The sequence below is a fragment of the Chelon labrosus genome (genome assembly GCF_963514085.1).
Source record: "Chelon labrosus genome assembly, chromosome: 10".
Taxonomy (NCBI): Eukaryota; Metazoa; Chordata; class Actinopteri; order Mugiliformes; family Mugilidae; genus Chelon; species Chelon labrosus.
The window spans coordinates 14,214,338-14,236,899 of NC_140360.1; the positions used below are offsets into that span (position 1 = coordinate 14,214,338).

At 44.2% G+C, this 22,562-nt stretch overlaps 1 protein-coding gene across 1 annotated transcript; it reads right to left on the reverse strand.

Annotated features, from left to right (window-relative positions):
• Positions 1–7,647: 7,647 nt before the first annotated feature.
• wnt5a (wingless-type MMTV integration site family, member 5a) lies at positions 7,648–19,395 on the reverse strand. The gene is made up of 5 exons (XM_084552932.1): positions 18,375–19,395; positions 15,474–15,622; positions 13,116–13,363; positions 10,158–10,450; positions 7,648–9,593 (listed from the first exon to the last, which is right to left on the reverse strand). Exons 2-5 carry the CDS (start codon positions 15,608–15,610, stop codon positions 9,135–9,137), a joined length of 1,137 nt encoding a protein of 378 aa, XP_084409058.1. The 5' UTR covers positions 15,611–15,622; positions 18,375–19,395; the 3' UTR covers positions 7,648–9,134.
• Positions 19,396–22,562: the final 3,167 nt, after the last annotated feature.

Genomic DNA, 22,562 nt, shown 5'->3' on the forward strand with positions numbered 1-22,562 from the left:
GTGTCTTAATTCAATTTGCATTAGGAAATGTATACTGTGTCAAATGCATTTTACACTCAGGCTTCAAATCTCAAATGCGGGTTTTATGCCATTCACAGTTGTCTTCATCTTATTTGCTGTGAAACTAGCTTAATTTTGTCACAAGAGTCGAAAAGGAAAATGGAGACCAATTCCAAGTGAATATGAGGTCTCTGTTTCCTACAAGTGAGATAACTGGTCTTTCTCTCAGTTCTGAACTCAAGTCATACAATACGAATTCAAGTCAAAGTATATGAACTCTCCGGATCCAAAGGCACATTATTATTCTATGTGTCAGTTATGAATAATGTTTTCCATCCAGATTCTAGGCTCAGGAGAACTTCACATATAATGATGTGCACTATTGTGCGGTATGCACATATTTCTGCATTTGTCTGTGAGACCCAGGGGAACCAAATTTCTGCATGTAAGAAGACCTAAAGCTGGCCCTCTCATTCCGCCTGACACTGCAGCCAATCATAACCTTTCCCTAAAAAACCTGAGTTTTGTGTGTGAGCATGCACACAGAACTCAGACACACACACATCACCGGTCCGGTGCCAGAACCCATTCATCAGGCCCTCATAGCTGGGCCCTGTCAACCTCCAGCCCCAGGCCTGTAGGCCTCAAGCCAGGGGCTCGAGTTCCGGGCGTCCCGCCAGTCTGTCATGGCGCTGGGCCGCGGGCCAGCCTTCCATCAGCTTTGATGTGAGCTGGATAACCAAATGGCTGAAGAAGGGTGGCCCCTGAGCACAGGAGTTACACAGCACATTGACTGGGTCAGCGAGCTACCACAAGCATTCAGAACGCGCGTACACATGCATGTACACACCAACAGCAGATCTGTCCAAGTTCTAGATGTTTATTTTTTACTTAAGTTTCCATTGCATATGATTCTTATAAATTAAATTAATGCTTGAAATATTTTGTATTCTAATATGATTAAGTGGGCCTAATTGTTTGATTTGGAGGCTTTATAGAACTCTGCCTAATTAACACTGCAATAAATACACATTTTTATTGCTCACACGCTGAGGTGTAATTTGTCAGATTTTCATCATGCTGAAGACTGAAATATAGCATTTTATTGGCACTGTAAGCCTGAGAGATTGATTGCATCGGAGGAGCGCAAGCAAAAGCAATGAACTGTTGAATTATGTTGTGTTTTAAACTAGTGTGCCAACGCTCTTCTGCACAGACAGGTTAATCCCACTCTGCTTCTCACTCCTTTTCTCATAACACATAAATACATGCAGGCACACAGGCACAGAACCCTCACACGTCCACCCTCATCCACACAACCGGCACACACATCTAACAACGGGTTGTGCAAGACTCACTGCAAAAAAGCTCTTTACTCGCCTAAAAACAGCATTCGCGTTTCAAAAACAACAAACACTGATAAGTATGCAGGTGCTGATTGACAGTCAACGCGATATGAACTATGAAGGGAGAAATTGCAATTCGATCTAATCTGAACCGTAGTTTTGCTAACCGTCGTCTGACCTCGATTTTGTTAGAGGAGGAAATTATTTTACCAAAACGCTGGACAGCGGCCTCTCCTCATATCTCTGGCTGCTTTTTTTTTTTTTTGCTTTGTTTTGTTTTTGGTCCCTCTTTATCTTATTTTCCCGTCGTCTTTTGCATTTTTCTCCTCGGGCTTCATATCAAAAGGAATGTTTTGTCACCGGGCCCTTTTGTCAGCTTGTTAAACAGAATCAATTAGCGGTGATGAGAAAGAGAATTCATCTTTCTCCAGGGTCAGCGAGTCTGGCCGGGCTACTACATCCACCGAGTCCAATTAATTCCTCATGAAGTCAGTTCCTCTTTAGATAATCTGAAAAACAAACTATCATCATACATGAAAAATTCTAAATCTCCCTCGCAGTGTTTATTAGTTTAGTAATTACTGCTAAAATGTGGCAGCTACGTTTTAGAAAAGCTTCGGCCCTTTCCAAATCGGACAAATAAACACAACACACAATATGTGGGAATGAGCTGGCCTTTCGGAGCCCCCCCTCTAAGAGCAGTCAAACCCAATAGGAAATGGGAATGTTCCACAAGCAGACACAGAGCTTTATAGAAGGACATTCCCCCTTTAAAAAGGTGTTAGGTTTATTGGATCTAGCGGGACTTTACCTGCATATCCAGCTATTCCGTTTTTCCGTCTGGGCTGCGCTGATTCATTAACCACAAAGACCTCAGTGTAATGCCCCTGTTTAAACACCTTATTTCATTAAGTGTTTTTTAATGAGGGCGCTAACTAGCCCAGGTGTCAGTCATCAGGAGAAGAGATGGCCAAGGCTGCTGGAAAATATGTCTTTCTGTGGTCTGTTACATTTTTCCTGTGACGGTAAGACGCATGATGAGTGTATGTGTCGATTCTTCACAAAGCGCTCAATCCAAGCGCATCCCGTGTGACCTGTGTGGAGAGGGGGTTTATTTATTTTATTATTATTTTTTCTTTTGCAGTGCTGCTCCTTGATGAATGGACAGGCAGTGGTACAGTTTCTCAGTTTGACAATAGCATGACTGGGCCTCCACACTCTCCCTTGTAGCAATAACACGGTCCATTTGCTGTACTTATTTTTAGCTCCGCAAATTAGTTGTCTGTGTCTCAGACTGATGGGAGTTAGTTCTTACTGGTTTTCATTTAAAATATTTTATTTTATTTTATTTTGTGATTCAACATAATCATTCTTCTCCTCCTCCTCCCACTTCTTCTTCTCCTCCTTCTCCTTCTTCCTCTACTCCTCCTCCTCCTCCTCCTTCTTCTTCTTGTCCCCCTTCTTCTCCTCCTTCTCCTTCTTCCTCTTCTTCTCCTTCCTCTTCTCCTTCTTCTCCTCCTTCTTCTCCTTCCACTCTTCCTCCTCCTCCTTCTTCTTCTTCTCCTCCTTCTCCTTCTTCCTCCTCTCCTCCTCTTCCTCCTCCTTCTTCTTCTTGTCCCCCTTCTTCTTCTTCTTCTTCTCCTTCCTCTTCTTCTTCTCCTCCTCCTTCTCCTCCTCCTTCTCCTTCTTCCTCTTCTCCTCTTCCTCCTTCTTCTTGTCGCACTTCTTCTTCTTTTAACACTGCAAATTAGTTGTCTCTGTCTCAGACTGATGGGAGTTAGTTGTTATTGGCACTCAGTTTTCATTTAAAATATTTTATTTTATTTTATCATTCAGCATAATCATTCTTCTCCTTCTCCTTCTCCTTCTTCTCGTCCTTCTCCTTCTTCTCCTTCTCCTTCTTCTCGTCCTTCTCCTTCTTCTCCTCCTCCTCCTTCTTCTTCTTCTTCTTCATACTACTACTACCACTACTAATTATCATCATCATATACAAATAACATTTCAAAATCTGGAGAATGAGGGAAGCTTAAAAGTGTGAGGACTTGTTCCCGGTTGATTGATTGCCTCCGGTGGCCAAGGACCCACCGAGGATCCCTTAAACCTGAACTTCAACACTTCACTTGATACGCTTCATTAATACGAGCATTAAGGCAAATGACTTCATCGCGCGGGCCGACGGGCGCATCTGTCACTGTCTGTCTGCTTCCTCCGCTGTTACCTCTGTGATTTTCTTTCTCGTGTTTTATCTCCTCGCCGCAGCAGTGCCGTGGATACGTTTTGTCCCTGCTTTCGTCCCCCGTTTCCAAAGTAAAGCTTGTTATCTTAACCGGTTTTCCAGGCGGAACGAATTCGGGGCGAAGCTTGAAGAAAGGGATGCATGTTTTTTCGAAATGGGTGATGTCAGTGAATTCCAATTTCGAGGTGGTCTTTGACATAATTTATTGATTTAGCAATCATTATATGGAATGCATTCTGCTCTGTGAACGCCCCAGATGGCTGCAAGAAAGATAATTTTCCCATTAATATCAATATCAGGAATTTATATCATTCTGTATCTTGCAGTTGCACACATCTTTGCATTCTCTTTTCGATGATGCACAGAATCAATGTAGATGTAAAGTTAGCAGTGCAAAGGAAGCTGAATTACTGCCATGCTATACTTTAACCATAACCGGGCAAAACTGTCAGAGCAACACCAGGGGCCCACTTCAGCGTAATCCATTGAGGCTTAGCTAGCTGACAGGATCACTCAGCTACTGGCTCTGACCTGGCTCTCAGCTCTCTGTGGGGCAGTGCTATGCCCACACACACACAGACACACAGACACACACACCGCCATCATCATCTTCATCACAGAAAAAGGAAAAGGAAGAGCTCCCATGTCATACCCCAGACAATAAGGCTGTTACTTGAATCTGTGCTTGCTTGTAAACACGTCTCATTGGGTAATATACTACATGCACTCCTAGAGGAAGCCACGGAGCAAAGGTGCAATGACAGCGCGAGCACATCTAGCCTACACAGACTCAGAAAACTGATCTACGTGACAGGAGAGCGGTGATATACAGAAGCACAAAGCGCCGCATGGGAAGAGCAGGTTGAATGTCAGGATGAAATACTCCACGGCGGATGTTTACCTTTCTCGTGTACGCTCTGTAAAATCAATTGAAGCGCTTCTATATAAAGGAAAGCGCTCTTCGGCGAAATGGACATTCTGTATGACATTTAAGACGGAATAACATGTTGTAATGCTTTACTGTCACATGAAGGTGAATATGTTTCCACATCTGTGAGCAATAAAGCGAGGAGAGACGCAGCGCGCCATACTGCTCGTAGTGCTGCGTGATCACGCGCACACACGCGCGCACGTGCACAAACAGCCATTCTGCTGTGTTTACCTTTCCAATTACAATTATTTCCTGGGATGTTTTCCATCATTCTGTTTTGCAACTTTATTCCGAGCCTTAATAGTCATGATTACGGGATTGTAGGCTATGGGAATAATTCGGGGAATAACTGGGAAGCTAACTAGTTCAAACCAATATGAGACATGAGTCTGCACATGAGACTATCCCGCTCTCTGTCTCTTTCTTTAACAATTATGCCATACACACACAAGAACCTCGGTCATGCACGCTGAGAAGCCGTGACCTCTGCGCGTGACCTTTCTATTTTCGGCCGGAGTTCTGCCCCGCTGAAACAACTTGCGGCACGAGCGGTTTCTCAGGGGGTACGCTGGGACGGAATTGGCAGCGAGAGCAGGGGGGGTAACTCCGTGGAACCGACTTGTCTCTCTGATCCAGTCCAGACCGTTTTGCGACGTCACAGTGTGGTACCCTGCCCTCCTTCTCTCTCTCTCAAAACACACAACCGCAATCTCAAATAGTTCTAAATGCAGCTCTGCGGAGTGCTCTCGTTTTGGCCTGGTTGCTGTTTTACAGCAAGAGCCGGGAAATGGAACAAGCTCCACTTTGGCTTGGAAAGATGAGCTTTGCCAGACGGTTGCACTGACAGCACTTTTTTTTTAGTTTTTTGAGCCTTTTGAGAGTATGTGTTTTTTTGTTTTTTTTTTGGTGCAATTGTAGGCATTTTCTCCAGTGACAGTTTGATTCAGTGTAGTGATATGAAGGGCTGGCAGCCACTCACATATTCTAACCTACCTCAGATTCCACCCAGCCACGATGTAGCATGGCAAAAAAAATAATTAAAAAAATGGAATATGCTGGGGTTCAAGCTGAGGTTTTGTTTCACAGATGGTAAAATGTGGTGTAATTGTAATACCTCAGTATGTGTAGCAGGGTATATTGCAGATATAAAAGAATATTAGTTCAGCCTTTTCCACTGCAGGAGGGGGGAGAAAAAAAATTAACAAAACAGGCTATTTATGAATGTACAAAGTCGCGGTCAGAAGATCTGGCTTCGGCGAGAGGGAGTTTGCCTTATATCAACCAGCTGCTTTGTTTTAGGAAAGCACAACTTGTCACGTAATCGTCCTGAAGAGCCTCAGAGGAATTTTAATGCACTGGAAGAAGAATAGAGTAAAAACCACCCGATAACTTGAGAGAACCTCAGTTTTTGAACAGGCCATTCTCTTAATCATAATAATTATTACCTTTGAATGAACAGCAAAAACACACACACGCACGCAGCTGCAACCATGCATGTAAGGCACAATTAAAGCTCCAGCATTTTTTTAAAAAATAAAACTGCCAAGAAAAAACAACTTTGGTTAACATTATGTTTATTTGCTGTGAAGATAAAGAGGAATGGCACATGAGAGCAATGGAGAGTAGACTTAAGACGTGCTGCTGCCAAGGTTTACAGGTGATGGGAAGCTACAAAGTGCTCTGGCAATGAATGCTTAATTGTGTGTGCAAAACCCACATCACACCTCATCGCCCCGTGACCACAGACCCAAAAAGATGCCATTATTCTCTGTAGGACAGACATATAAATATTTATGCAGCCCGTCTGCATTAGCTGTCAAACTGGCAGAAAAAGGGGCTCTTTTTTTTTTTTTTTATGGAAGCACTGCCAAGACCAAACATCTGAGCATTTTGTTTAAACATTTGGAAGTATCCGTGCCTCTTCCTCCGAGCGAGTGTGTCAGTGAAAGTCATACCTGTGCACCTGCGGGTTTCGGGTTTCCTCCGCCTGCCGCGCACCTGGACTTCTGTTTACGCCACAGCCAGAGCGCAGGAGTCCTGCTGGTATCGAGTCAGTCACTCATCCCGAAGGAGCCTCGTCCAGCATGACTCGACCTTCATGTACATGAGAAACCCAAAGCTGAAGGGTGATTTTATATCCTTATAAACCCAGCTGTTGACAGAAGGTTCAAATATGTAAAACCTCCCGCTGGTCTCCATCTCCTCTGAGCTCATTTTACACTCTCTCGGTCTCTCTCCTCTCATGCTGACCTTGTGTTTTTCCCCTCTTGCTTTTGCTTATTGGCCTGTATGACACCAATCAGAAACATAAACACTTTCCATGATGCAGCAGGGTTTGTGCAAATAGGTGCACATGCAACTGTGCAGACACACACACACACACACACACACACACAGAGGGCTAACTGACAGGGTCACATATGGGATGTGCTCCTAAAGTCAGTATCATTTTACAAGTGTAAATATTAGTCGATGTCAGGAGCGTTTATACTGTAATGGTAGTCCTTCAGCTCCATTTCCTTGAAGCACTTTCTTCCTGCTCCTCTCCCTCGGGCCTCTCTTCTCGCAACCCCTCGCCTTATTACCCCCTTCTCATTCAGCCCTCGTGTAATCCCCCATTCCTCATTACCCAATCTGCGCTCCGGTTTTCTGCGTCTTCTCTTGAGCACCAGCGGCCTCTGACAAGGCCCAGTCGCGTTCCAGACATCCCAATTTCTCCCCACATTGAAAATCCCCCTTTTTATTCTCCTGACACAATATGATTAATCCTTCCATTAACCGATCCACCGTCACCGTAACGTTGAAGAGCACTTATAAAGCAAACCCCGAGCGTCCCCTAGAGAGAAACTTAATCTTCAGGCCATCTTCCAGAGCTCTCGAGCGAAATCTTCTCGTCTTTTTGCGCACTACACACCTAAAACAGCTGTCAGCCGAAGCGGGTTAGACGTTAGATCGCCTGTCACGAAACTTGCCCAGGGGTGAAGAGACGGGACGAAGGAACCTCGCTGTGACAGAAGAACCTTGACTTGATTTAAAAAAATATCTCATGCTATGGAGCAAGTGTTTGAATCTGCATTAAAGGCACAATTGGACACGACTTCTTTAAAAAATACCGAGAGTAAATACTTCTCCACTGGTTTTACATTTGATATTTATTGAAACAAAGTAGAGCATTGAGCCAAATTTGTAAAAAGTACAAAATATCAGCTATAACACATTAACAAAACTCAAATTCATAGAGGAGCTTATAAATATACATAGTTGGATTGGTAGAAACAGGTTGCCTGTTGAGAATCATCACAGGGATAGTGAGTGAGTCAACTGAGTGGTACTGAAAGTCGGTGGCGACATCAACATCTGAACATCGGTGACGTAGTGTGTGTGTGTGTGTTAACAGCAAAGCTAAAACACGGGTGACAAGGAAAAGAACTGGTTTCAAAACAATAAGGTGCATTTCCCTTTTACAAAAACAGTGAAGAGCCGCATTAGTGAGAACAATTATTATTATTATTATTTTTTTTAAAAGTGACCTTAAAACTCTGGGATTTCTGACTAAATACTGACTAATACAGAGATGTTGCTTTTCTGCTTTTGAGCTTAAAGGACGATCTGGTTAAAGAAAATAAATACAGTTTACTGATTGGTTGGATAGACATACTATATACACAGAGCACGGAATATTTCACCATTGTAACCACAACATTGCCCATATATATTCAAACCATGTTAAGTATTGTAGAATAATGTTAAATGGATAATCTGAATTAATATGGAGAAAAAAAAAAAATGTAGGCTATAATATTGATATACTGATAACAGCTGAACAGACACGTACAGACAGGTTTAAGCCTCTGTATCAAAGTGCATAATGGTGGAGGGCTTGTTGCAGCACCTGGGGAACTCTAAGGCTTCTGGGACAGCTTAATAAATGGCCCAATCCCCAAAACAGCCCTCTTGTTGTACCCATTGTACTCCGAGGACTCGTACAAATCAACAGTGTTCCTTACTGCCACACGCGGCGAGAGGGGACAAGCTCGGGTAAGGATGTGAGGGCTTGTTTGGGACGGGGCCCATGAAAACAAAATCCTTACGCTACAGCACACGCTTGTTTCTCCTCCCAGCGTGGCCGTTCCCCCCCAACCACAAATCAGGACCTCTTAGTCGACTGTGCCACAAATATCAAACCGTAATCTTGTTAGAAAACGAGAGGCACGGCCCACTTTCACAATCAGTGTGAACCATCTGAGAAGAAGACTTTTTTTCTAGACTTAAAAAAAATGAAAAATAAAAAAAGGTGAGGGCAGGGTGGGGAAAGATTTCCAGCCAATTTCAGGCACTTAAAAGGGTTTAAAAAAAATTGGCTAGAGATGACTGGGCCAAAATAAAACATAACAATCTCAAAATAAATATTTCACAATACTCTCAGTTTCTGAAGACATAAGATTTTTTTTGTTGAAAAGAGTGTCTTTTTGCAATGGCATAATTGTTTAACTCTATAAATATAATTTATATAGTTTCTTTCTTCCATTCTCTCTCCGTGTTCAACTCCTTTGCTCACGAATACACACAGATGCGTGCCCATCGTCTGCAAGCGAACACGCGCGGGCAAACGCTCCTCTTCTCACTTGCAGACGAATTGGTCTACGATTTTGGTGCAGCGCTTGCACTTGACGTAGCAGCACCAGTGGAACTTGCAGTGGCAGCGCTCCACTATCTGGGCCTTGTACTGGTCGTAACCTCTGCCGCAGCACATGAGCTCGCACCCATCCATGCCCTCCGAGGTCTTGTTGCAAAGGCGCCCCACTGTGCCCAGGGAACCAGTGCTCTGGTTCTTCAAGCAGTAGTCTGGACTGGACTCGATGTACACCAGGTCGTGGCTGGTGGGGGCGTTGAACTTGCTGTGCATCTGCACGAGCTTCCCGCGCGTGTTGAGCTTCATGGCTGCGGCGCTGTCGTACTTCTCCTTCAGCGCGTCGCCCACCTTGCGGAAGTCGGCGAGCTGCAGCCAGCAGGTTTTGAGGCTGCAGGAGCCCGACACTCCGTGGCACTTGCAGGACACGTGGGCGAGGTCCGACACCGTCTTAAAGAGGAGAAGAAGAAGAAGAAGGAGAGAACAATGAGGATCTTGCGAAAGTGATTAGACTTCTTTGGAAAAATGCTCATGTGACTCGCTGTTCATATTGTGAAATCGCATTGTCTGTGTAAATATTTGCATAATGTGCTGCTAATGATCTCATACAGCATCACTTTGCTATAAAACACAGAATGATCCTGTCCATGCCTCCAGTGGTGCACAAAATAAAATGTTGTCTGCTCATTTGTCCTACTTGAAAGAGTACAGCCAGGCAACAGATATCTGGCAATATGTTTCCTTTGAGGTGGTTTCAAGATGTTTGGAAAGGAACAGCAAGCCCAGAGCTGTCTCCAGTGACTCCATCTCCCCACAGATCAAAGCCTCAGGAGGGGAGAGCAGATGGAGCTGTTACACAGATGATCAGCGGAGACCTATCTGATTGACCTGGATTGTTTCACTTCCATGCCCCACTTGCAGAGCTGGAGTAAACGCCTTTCTGCTTGTTTCTTATCTAATGAAAGCTTAAGATCTGCGTGTGTGTGTGCTTGTACTGCAATCCAGGTGTCTTACCCTCCTTCCTGCCTCGTTGTTGTGCAGATTCATCAACAGCCGCGCGCTCTCATATGTGCCTTTGGGATAGCTCTTCTCCCTCTCGCGCGCGTCCACAAACTCCTTGGAGAACCTGTAGCCGTAGTTGAGGTTGTCTCCGCAGCCACCCCACAGCCAGTCTCTGGGAAGGTCTTTGGGGCGCGCGGCACGGCTGCACCCGCAGCTCGAAAGCTCCCCCTCTCTGCAGGCACGGCTCACCGCGTTCACCACCCCGGCGGCGCTGATGGCGTAAGTGAACGCCGTTTCCCGGCTGCCTGCGGACACACAAACACGAGCGACATGTCACGTCTGACGCAATTAAAGACAAAGCAAACGTCCCGTCATTTGTACCGAACCACCGCTTCCATTTTTTTTTTGTGGGTTTTGCGTGTTTGTTTTCTTTGTATCGAACGCGCCTCGCTGTCATTTTGCTTAAAGAGCGTGCACGGTGTTATGAGATGTGATGTCATGTGACAGCATTCACCATACACTTAAGATTACAGAGCGCTTCAGCCAAGTGCTGGAGGCTCGTCATCGCCAACATGTCGAACAGTGTAATCTGGTTTGCTGTTATTGGGCCTCGGCCAGAAAGAAGAGAGCGCCCTCCAGTGACAGAGGTCCTTCTTAGCAAGCGGCTGCCGTTTCACCCAAATTGAAAGCGACGTCCAGCCTCTCACTTTATCTGTCATGAGTGGGTGATTCTGGAGCCACTGCTCATTAACTCCCACCATTTCCGCCCTCGACATTTACTCTGCGCAGACGAGAGTTTGACAGAGTTACAAAAGAAACAACAACGCAAAAATGCACACAGGCAGTTTTTGTTGTCACTCTGCAAAAAGCCGCAGAGAGACAGAGAGAGGAGACAAGTGACTAAAGAAGAAACAGACGAAAAAGCTATGGCGTGGTGTGCTGACATTAAAGATGGGGGCCGTAAATGCATAGCTCATATACCTTCTGGGCCAAACTTTAGAGAGTGTGCTATAATGACAGTAACAGATGGACAGAGAGAGATGAGGGGAACAAAAGAAAAGAAGAGGGAGGCTATAAGTCAAGAAAAGGACATCGGAGAAAGCAAAATGGAAAGGGAGACGCACTTAAAATCACAAAAGGCTGAAAAAGGCAAAGAAAAAAAAGATGAACAAAAAAAAAAAAGAAATTTTGTATGAAAGATGTCTAGGTGGGAAACTCAGGCGCAGGAGTGATCAGAGATAGTGAAGGATTTATTAGTCTGGTCTAACTTTGAATCCAGCTTGAAAAAATTGGCCTAATTGCGGACTTGCAGACAGACAAACTGTTGCCTCCCACAGCGCTCCCTCGTTTCCAATGCACCCCACCATGGAGCCAGCCAAGCCAGTCGGTGGAGAGAACCTGGGCATGCCAGCACCCCCCTGGAGCTCGGCTTTAAATCACCATCTGCGTCAAAAGCCAGCAGACAGACAGTGAGGCTGGCTTTCATATGGACGACCGTGGAGTTGTTTACTTGGCCCACGGTGGACTGAGATGGGATCACGGTCGGGGAGGGAGACCGACCACTGATGTGTGGAGAGGGAGGCGGCAGCGCCAGAGACACAGATAGGCAGAATCATCAGGGGTAGCAGAAAAGAGCACGGCACGGAGCTGCACACACACAAGTTTCTACACAACTATAGGATAATAAATGGTTGAATGGTTAATTCAAGGCAACAAAAGCACAAGTGTTAGCGATCCACCCAGACTGATTCTACATACACGAGGCTCCTACCACGACACAGTGCAACGCAAATGGCAGAAATTTAGTTTCTGGTGCTCACAACATCACATTTAAATATTACATTTAAACGCAGTGTCCCGGTTACCGATTGACTTTCAGTGGAACAACTGCACCACCACCAAGAAAAGTCACCAAGAAAAATGTAGACAGTGTGTTCTGTAGTTTATGCAGAGTAATGGGAACATTATTTCTGGAAAAAGTGCTGCTGAGTGCATTAAAACGATTTATTTATTTATTTGTTTCTGCGAGCACCTCCAATAACATTTGATTCAACATTTAATCCACTAATCGTATTTGGGTGACAGGATAAATCTCAGAGATAAATATCTGATAATCTGAACTAATGTTTGTGATCTTTGCTTTGTTTTTATGCGAAACTCGCGCTAAGTGGCCACTTAAAAACTACAAACGTGAGTGGGAGACATTCATGGGGAATTTAAAGGATTCCCAAAATGTGAACGCCACAAGCACCGACAGGCATCAAAACTACAAAATGCGATCCGTTCCGATGTTGCTCACCAGGCAGCCAAGACTGTTGCAACTGTGCTCCGTAGCACAGCACTGACAGTGGGTGGATTCATTACAATTTACCTGGAGATGAACAAAGGCGAAGGCAAACGTCCAAAGAAAACTAAAACGAGCCACGTTAAAGGACGGGATGCGCTTTTAGGGAAGAACTGTAAGGCTCCTGAACTCTCTACAAGAGTACACAAACAGACACTGCGGTCTCTGACAAGGCTGATATATTGGCGCATACCCTCAATGCACTCCCATTACTTGTAAATACAGCGAGGCTGCTGGAGCCCAGAGTGTATGCCTATATGTGTGTGTGTATTTGATTGTCTCCCATTCATCAAGAGCAAAAGCAGATTCTCTGCCTCCCTCCTGCTCCGTGTAAGGGGCTGGTTTAGCATGCCAGAGCCACGTGTGATTTATCCAGCCACCTCACCCACCAACTATTCCCTCCACACAGCTGCTGAGAATCAGCAGCCCTATACATAATTTCACACACACTTTTCACAAACATATAAAAAAAAAAAAAAAAAAAAAACAGGTCGGTGAATCAGAGTTAGAAAGAGCAAAGGAAGAGAATGTGTAGATTCTAAGTACCGCAGAAGAAATATGTGTGAGAACCTGAGTATTTGCCATTTTTTTTTTTCCACTTTCTACATATTTTGCCCATTCCTTACCTATTTGCATGACCCGTCCAAAAACAGAGGAGTTGTCCACCGTGCTGCAGTTCCAGCGCCGATGCCTGAACTGGTACTGGCACTCTCTGATGCCTGTCTTGGCACCCTCGCCGATGTACTGCATGTGGTCCTGGTAGAGCTGGCACAGCTTCTTCTGGCCCTGCGAGAGGCCCACCAGCTGGCTGCACAGAGGCTGGGCACCGATGATGTAGGCCTCCGGGATAAGTAAGGGGTTCATGGCCAGAGACCTGGAGAGGAGGGGGGGGGGGGGCACATAATTTTTTTTTGTCACCCATGTGTCATTATAACATTTTTCGGGGACACAGTCACAATCGGCAGCTCTGTCTCAGTCTCAAATAAGGTGCAGTTAGTTAGTGGGCAGAGAAAAACCCTGCACACACTTGTCTTTTAATGACGATAAGATGAGAAGACAAGAACAGACAATTAAGGGTAATTTAAAATAAGATTCAAGTAAAACAGAAATGCATGAAAGAAAAGACATATTTTGTTGTATTCAGTGTCTTTGTACTGCAAATTTCCCCATGGTTGTATAAATAAAGGATCTTATCGTCTTATCTTGCACTTACTTAGTATCCAAGAAATGCCCCCGGCTACAAGATGCATAGTGTATGCCTGAGTTCGTCAGTATGTGAGCAGTTCAACCACTTTTTATCCAAAATCGTTTCATTTTAATCATTTTTTAGAGTCTTTAAGAGTCAAAAACTCTGCGTTTTATAAAAACGCAAAGACATGATGTGTAGAAGAGCACTGAAACATCTTAACACCACGTTCATTGATGTTTCAAAAAAGCGCTTTTTCTTCTTACTATTTTTTTTTTTTTAAGTTTTGACTGGTCTTGTGATCGCTTCGAATGTCTAGAATGACGAATCCAAAGTGCATTGCTTGATGGCCACTTGCTCCCACCCAACGCAATGCCCCGAGTGAATAACTAGAACCGTATACCTATTTTATGAAAGAGAAATAAAATGGGCTGGAAAAGAAGAGAGAGGGAGAAGGGAACAAACACGGCAGGAACAGACAGAGAGCGAGAGAAACACTAGTATGAGCATCTGGTTCCAGGCCACAGTACAATTAGAGCAGCCCATCCCTGAGCCCCAAGAGACAGACAATTAGCCCCCAGTGTAACCCGATCGACTGAGGAAACTCAACAGAGAGAGAACACAGCCCGAACACACAGACAACATACACACAGAAGTAAATATACAGTATTAAAAAAAAAAATCTACATAAAGGTTGCCTGTGTGCTCAGACACACACACATGCAGGCCGACGCTCCGTCTCCCACACATGCAGCCAGCGGTCCCGCCGCGCCAACGCTCCAAATCATTCACACCTGTGTCTCCTCTCAAAGAGGAAACCGAAAGACACACAGGTTGTGCTCCAAACTCAGCCCTTCCAAAAGAGCCCCGTGGTAATGTGCGAGGCCTCGGCCGGGCTCGTAATTTAACCCCCGCGATTAGGGCTTTAATGTGGCTGCCAAATGAGCCGAGCACATCGGAGCACGTTCAATCCGCGGGACTCGTCTTCAGATTAATTGTGTTAATTATTATTTTCAGATCATTTTTTTTTTTTTGCCATCACCGCAGGATGTCTGCGCTCGCTCCGAACTGCTCGTTTTGAAGTCAATAAAAGTCGCGCACAGGAAGTTTGTGTTTGAACGTGCCATGTTTGAGCAAAAAAAGAAAAAAAACACAGCTAGAAACAGCTACCGGATGTGCAGAGTTGTGATTTGCCTTTTAGACGTGCTTCTAAGGTAAACAGAATACCCCTCTATCAGATGTACTCTGTGTGTTTAACATGCACAAATATAGACTTTTTTCCTAATGGCAGCAGAACACACACACACACACACACACAGGGTTGTGTATGGACGCTGACTCATAAACCACAGCATTCTATGTTTTCTATAACGTTCATAATTTTGGTTTGGCAATATGTGAAGAAAGAAAATAAGAGAAAAAAAAAAGGTCTTTCAGGAAAGCTAATGTGCAATAGTCAGCATGTTGTCCTACTTCATAGCTGAGGCGGCTTACTTAGCAAACATGCACACACACGCATCAAATTAACTCTGAAGCTCAGTAATGAACAAGTATGAACACTTATTAAATGTTTTTTTTTTTAAATCAGCATCTAAAGGATAGTCTTTTTCATGTCATGTCTTTAGGCACTAGCTTTCACCACAAAGTCATTCGTGCGTGGGTGAAAACAGTAAAAGTACAAATGCCTTTTGAAAACTGACCATCTCTGCTTACAATATGAAAACACATGTTAAAAGAACACTGGGCAAATTAAGACACACTGAGAAAAGCGCTACAGAGAGAGAGAATGAATGCATACCACCACGAGTTGGCTTCCACCACCACCTGCATGAGGAGAGTGAGGAGCATGAGGGCAAACACGCAGTGTCTGGAGTCCAGCACGCTGCCAAAGGGCCAGCAAACCGGCCGACGCACACAGCCCAGGCCCAGGTTCATGTTGACACCGATCTGAAGGAGAACAGAGAACAGGGTGCACGTCAGTCTGGTTGTTTGGATGTTTGTTTCCCACGCTCAGTTTACGACACAGAAGAGGCACAAGATGGATAACATCCGTAACATCAAACGTGTGCTGGGAACAATTCTTTTATCTACATTTCTGCACAGCTACACAGCTCATTTAAATGCAAACAGGTAAAAGTTGTGCAAGGGCCCCGGGGCCATCGTTTTGGCAGCATGTCTGAGTGTGAATCACCGACAGACGTGCAGCCAGAGACGACACAATGATCATGAAACCTCAAGCTAGACACATTCCTGACATTTCCCTTTGCTCATGAGGAATACACAAAGGCAGGCTGAGAGAGGCCTAAATGGGGTCAGCGTGTGTTTTATTTATACTGGTTTTAATTGGGGCCGCATTTTTGATGCAAAAAATTTTAACAGTGAGAATGAAATCTAAAACTTGCAATTTTTGTTTTTAAGCATTACTAGTCCATTCAAACATGGCCGTATTTGGTCTTAATGACGAGCTTTAATTGTGATAAACACATGGGGCCATAAAAACTTTTTTTTTTTTTTTAAATCGTTCAATTCCCTTTAATTGGAGTTAATTTAAATAATTAACTTGGAATATTCAGAAGACCAAAAACGCATTTATTTTATTTTTTAAAAAAAAGAAAAAATAAGACATTGTTTTTTTTTTTAATAGTTTCATTTGACTTACGCAGCTTTTAAATGCGTAATTTGACAGTTTTCAAAGTCAATTTTATTCATCTTCATTTTTACATTTATTAACTGAAGATGGATTTGATTGATAGGAGCCACGTCAGCGCTTGGTGGCCTGATCACAGCGTCCAGCCTCTGCGTAACGAAAACTAGGAATTAAAGAAAAAAGAAAAAAAAAAATGTCTTCCATTATCTTCCAACAGCATCGAGGCTTCGGTGGTACAGTTTGGCTGCTATTTAGGCAGAAAATGAGTTCAAATAATTACCCCCTAAATCTGCAAGTCAGGCCGACGTGCCAGGCTTCCAGTTGGGCCGTGTGTGAATTTTGGGACTGAGAGCAGCTCTAATTTGTCACGCTGCGTTATTTTCCAGGGTTGAGTCGTGGAGACCTGGGCCTGCCTAAAACTCATTAAAGACAAGGCCAAGTTCACCATCAAACACTCGGCGCGCGTACACACACGGGCGCTCGCGCGCGCACACACACACACACACACACAAGATCATGTGCTTTCAGTTTGCGCGCTGCCTCGGTAATAGTTGGTGAGGTTATGATATGCAGTTCTTCCACACAAATTAAAGCAATCATCCACAGAACGCGGCGGTTTGACACCGATTTTAAAAACCAGTAATTGGGGCCGTTACGCCCAAAAGGAAGCGGATTCGAAAAATACATTTTCATTTACGGATTACTAAATTCAACCATTAAATATGATTGGTTTTTTTTTGTCAGTGGGGTTGACAAGTGACTCATAGGCTTCGTGCAAAATCAAACGAACAGTTACGGAGGCGCATGTCTTTGCATTTAGCTTACAATTCACAGCTACCTTTCAGCCAGTAGAGCACAATGATAATTCGTTTTAAGAGCCAAACAGGACACGCGATTATTAAGAAATTAACATATATATATATATTTTTAAATTCAAAGTACCAACTACTCGCCGCGTGACTTATGTATTATTTATATTTCATTTTATTATCACCATTTTAAAACTTCCTGCGTTTGGCACCCGCAATATAAACTGCGTAAATCCTGCGCTCCGTGACCCCTGGAAACGATTTGACCCGAGCGAAGTATTCCTAGTACTTGGCCGGATGACTGATGACTACCCTTCAGAGTTCTGTCAGGGAAAGTGGCATCTAGCTGAACAAATTCAAGCGGAGAGCAATCGGAATACCGTTTGCAAGATGATAAAACGTGGATCGTTTAGAGGCTGCACTGTAGGACCAAATCCACATTAAAGTTACGCAAATGAAATAAGCAGCCTGGCGGATTTTCTACAATGAGAAAATACGGGAACATTTCAGCTCCAGTCAAATCTGAAATCTTTTGCGTTTTGGCCTTCACTTGCTGGAGTATTTGGCCAAACTATCTAAAACACCCATTAAATAATTATATCTTAAACGTTTTTGCAGTAATTAACTACGAAGCAAAGACACTGTGTATGCCAAATTATGATCACTTGTAATTTATGACTGGGCTATCTTTAAGACACTGCATGTGTGACCTGCACCTTCACGATGGATATTTTACGCTGAAAATTCATTGGATATTTAGGTGGACACATGAATGCAGAGTGATTTTTGATTTTTTTTGCCAACACTTAACAATGAGTGTCTTTTCTGGCATGTCCTAATGTTTACAGAAAGCCAGGAGAGGGAGCCAGGTACAAGGATTTGATGAGGGGAAGCAGAGCCGCAAAGAACATTGTCTGACTTTAAAACATGTTCAGATAACAATACAATTAGAAAGCAGCTTTTTTTTTAATGTAGATATTTGCGACACAGCTTGTGGTTACTGTGTTGAATTTATTATTTGCTTAACAAGATACTGACATATGGGCCACAGTCACTGCTGTGGGGAGAGGGGGTGGGGGGAGCAGCATGTTCCACACATCGCATCTGTCAAGAGCCTTTGTGCACATCCAAGAACCTGTATTAGTCCAAAAACGTCTCACAGAAATACACATTTCCCACTCATCGAGATAAACTAAGGGTTGCGTGGAAAACGAGTGAAGCAGGAGACCTGTAGGCTACTCACCAGGGAGCACAGCCCGTTAGAAGTTGTAATCCACTCTCTGCAGACGATATCAAACCAGTAATCCCAGTGCAGGCCAGGTGGATTTAAGGTTCCCCTTTTTCGATGCACTGAACGCAAAGTCTCGCCGTTTTATCCGTGTCTCTTGGAAAGTGCTTGGTTGGGGATGAACAGATCGCAAGGCTGAGCGAGTTCTTCAGGTTTGGTGTTCTGGTGAACACTTACTCCCCCCCCCAAAAAAAAAATTATCAGTGAAAGCGCTCCGTGCGCTTCAAAGTCTTGCAGAAAGCAGCGGGGTTATTTTAAAACTCTAAAGACAGTGCGAGGAAACGGTCATTTCCTTTTAACGGCGCAGTGCGTGACTTTGTGGTATCTATTAAAAAAAAAAAAAAAAAAAAAAAAAAACACATCTACGGCAACCCAAGTGGCACTGGTGGAAACGTCGGATGTGTAGCCTACTTTTGTCGATTCACTTCTGATTGTAGGCGGCCTGCTTTTAAACGGCTCCACATTAAAGCTAAACTATGTCACAGCAAAAAACAAAAAACAAACTGATGTGTGCATTAAATCCAGGCGTTCACGCGCTCAGGTCATAGCGCGTTTTACCTGCGGAAAGATCCACACGGTGATCCTCGCCACAAACGACTTGTCAATTTACCTTCCATTCTGTGCAAAATAAAAACACTCACAAACAAACAAACAAACAAAAAAAAACGACCGTGACAATTCCTCAGCTCGAGATAAAAGCCTTCACACGCAAAGAAAATTACAAGTCAACCGCCTCATACAAAATAAATAAAATGAAATAATAATAATAATAAAAAAAAATCAATCGGCTCCAGACGGTATGGTCCCCCAGGAGGAAAAAAATAAACTTTCCGCGCGGACTATCTCCAAACAGTGCGGCTTGGCGAGCGCGCACGGTGCCAGGGGGAGGAAAAGAGCGCAGCGTGCGAGCAACGGCGGCTTTTTGCAGAAGACTCCCGAGTGCGTCGTCCTCCCACACCGTATGTGTGTGTCTGTCTGTCTGCGCCGAAGTGCAGAAAACTATCCCTCCCTCTCTCCTTTTTCTCCCTCTCTCACCTGCTCCAGTCGCCTCCTCTCACAAACTAGCACGCTGCAGCATGGATGCGCGGCGCAAAAAAAAAAAAAAAAAAAAAAAAAACTTCACATGGCGCATGCGCTTCACATTTCTTCCCAAATCCCTATTTTTTTCTTCTTCTTCTTTCAGTCACCAACTTTCAAAAACCGAGGAATTTCAGCGTAGGTAAAATTGGAGAGAGAGAGAGAGAGAGAGAGAGAGGGGCGGAACAGGCTGTAACAAAACAAGCGTCTCTATTACCTAAAATAAACTTATAAAGCACCCGAGGCTATTACCCTATCCATACCAGGGCAGAGTTTGGATTTTCACCGGCAGCAGATCGAGTTACCACTCTCTAGAATCAAGACAAGCAGGTCCATATCGTGTGCTTATACAGGCTGCTCTCATCACCTGGAGGCCTGCGAGCACCACGGCCATCCCTCTAATTATTATTTTATGGTACATTATCTCAAAACATGGCGCAGGAATCTGTCGGCTTACAGTTCGATATTGTTCAATGAGCTCGATGCTGAGTATCAGAGGTCAAAGTGTTTAATAGTTTCACGTGTGTCAGTGCAGATTTCCCAGTCCCCCCCCACCCCACGCACACCGAAGGCATTCAAGGGTGAAAGCCCTGTTATTTTCAATAGCAGTGGACAGAGTTTCATGTGGATTGAGGAAATGGAGATAGAATAACAGTCAGCAAAAAGGAGTAAAACAATGCTAAAAATTAATGGAAGGAGGCAGGCCCGCCTGAATGTGTGGCGGCGCGCCAAAGCAAAGACTCGCTTCAGGTGATAGAGGGAGAAGATTATTAGCCTGATCTGGTTGTAGTCTTAATCGTGTGCCATAAATCTTGCAGCTCTGCAAATATTCCTCAGAATGTAAGTGGTCCATTTGGCTCGCAGCGTTGCAACTCTGACAAGCTCCAAGTTGTATTTTCTTTAATGCACATAGGGACATTTTAAAAACTGTATTTCTTTGAATGTGTAAAGTTTTCAAAGAAAGAAAAATCAAAGAACATGGTCAGCAATCTCCCCACGTTCTTAAGTTTTCCCACAGCGCTTTGGTAAGCACTGGAATACGCTTTCTCACAAACTGCATGGGCTTTCATGACGATTTCTCCTCAAGTGTCTGCAAATACCTGTGGAAGACTCCAGCGTGAAGCCCTGGAAAACTCTAAAGAGCTCTGTTCTCAGCAAATGTTACCAAAGTGGATGCAGGGGAGGCTGCAATTGTGTCAAAAGAACACTTAAAACATGCTCAGCCACATTTCTAACCCCTCCACCACTACCAGCACCATGCCTCGCTAGCCCTCCCTCCTCCGCGCCCCCCCACACGTTCCCCGAGGAAGAAAACTGGGCAACATCTGGCTGAGTTTATGAGCGAGAGAGAGAGAGAGAGAGAGAGAGAAAGAGAGAGAGGGAGAGAATTGGTAGACCATGAAAACTGGGAAGAATTCTTTCTTGGGCAGTGCGAGAGTCTATTGTTGTAGCCGCCATTAGCGGCGGTGAAACTTTAATCTTGTGAAAACACTCGTTCTCGCGCTCAGATTTACCAACAGCGCAGACGAAGTCAATGTTCACATTATTGGCCGTCCGATTAAACACGCGCTGCAGTTCTTGTGAAAACAGCTTTTATTCAAACAGCAGAAACACGCCGACCACTGCAACACACTGTGGAACAAGTCAAGGGTGAGTACCGTTACCCCCAAAACTTTCACAGCCTTCACAACCAAGAGAGCAGCACGAAACCACACAATCACACACACACGCACACACACACACACTGTACAAAAAAAAGCTGTACATGTTAGGGAAATTAAACCACAACGATACTGTACATTGAAAAAAAACAAAAACAAACGACACGGTGCTTTAAAATGCAAGTCACTTAAAATCAGATTAGCCACTCAGATTCACAGGATCAATACATAGACAGTTAAATGACACGCCACTCCTCGGCATAATAAGTCACGCACAGCTGTTAAAAAAAAAAGAAAAAGAGAGTAAGAGTGGCACTCAGATAGTTTCAGCTGTAGAAAATGAAACAGAACATGACAGTGGTTCGTTAAACAAATGCACAGCAGGCAAAAAGAACAAGAGAAGAAGGAGAAACGTACAAACGGACTGGTCTTACAGTAAGCTGGCTCATTTGAGGTCAGCTGTGTTTCCTTCCGTGTTAATTAAGGTCCCGGTTTTTCGAGAAGGTGGAAGCTGATCCTCAAACTCTCTACGGGGGATTCCTCAAGCCCAAATTTGCATTTTTTGTTTATTTTATTCTTTTGTTGATGATCACTCTGCAGGAAATGGCAGATGCACAAAGGTGGTTTACAGTGTAGTTTTGGATCAGAAACGATTCAGCTGCAGCCTCATTTCAGTCGACCGGGACGTCTCCTTTGGCACGGTACATTGAGAAGCTCTGTGTGGATTGTTTGAGGTCCATGTTGTGATATTTACTAAAGTCTGATAATTAGCTGCAGAAAGTAAACACGTCCATGCCACCATAAACCAGTCTACGGTTGGTATGTGTTTTACAGCTAGTTCCACTGGCTCAGCTCATCCAGTGACTGTCGGTTGATGTAAAGCCAGGACTCTGTAGCACCACGGCACTGTAAAATGAATCCAGCTTCCAGTCTATTGAAAACAGCCAGGGGAAATGAAGGCAGCGGACCACATGCCAATACCTTGAAACTCCCCGCTTGATGGGCGATGCTCTGGTGAGGGACGTTCAACCACAACGAGCCTCGGCCCTCGGTGGGCCGCTGCATTTGTCAGTGAAGGTGACATTCATAAGTAAGATGGAAACTATTTGACCGTCTGAACACTGAACTCGACCGCACTATATTGAAACGTTGCGGCGTGTGTCTGCTGGTCACGGTGGGGAGAACGTATAGGCTGGTGGATCGGCCCGCTTGTAGATGAAGCCATGCAACGTCTTGGTATCTGGTTGCACGAGCAGCTGTAGAAAGAGAAAAGAGTCAGTGTAAGAGGTCAAACACAGAGAATAAAAATGAAATAATAATAATAAACGTGCCACAAAGTGAAGTGATGATGCATCGTCTAGCTGAAATAGGTTTTTAATTTGGTCAGTGGTTACATCATAGAATT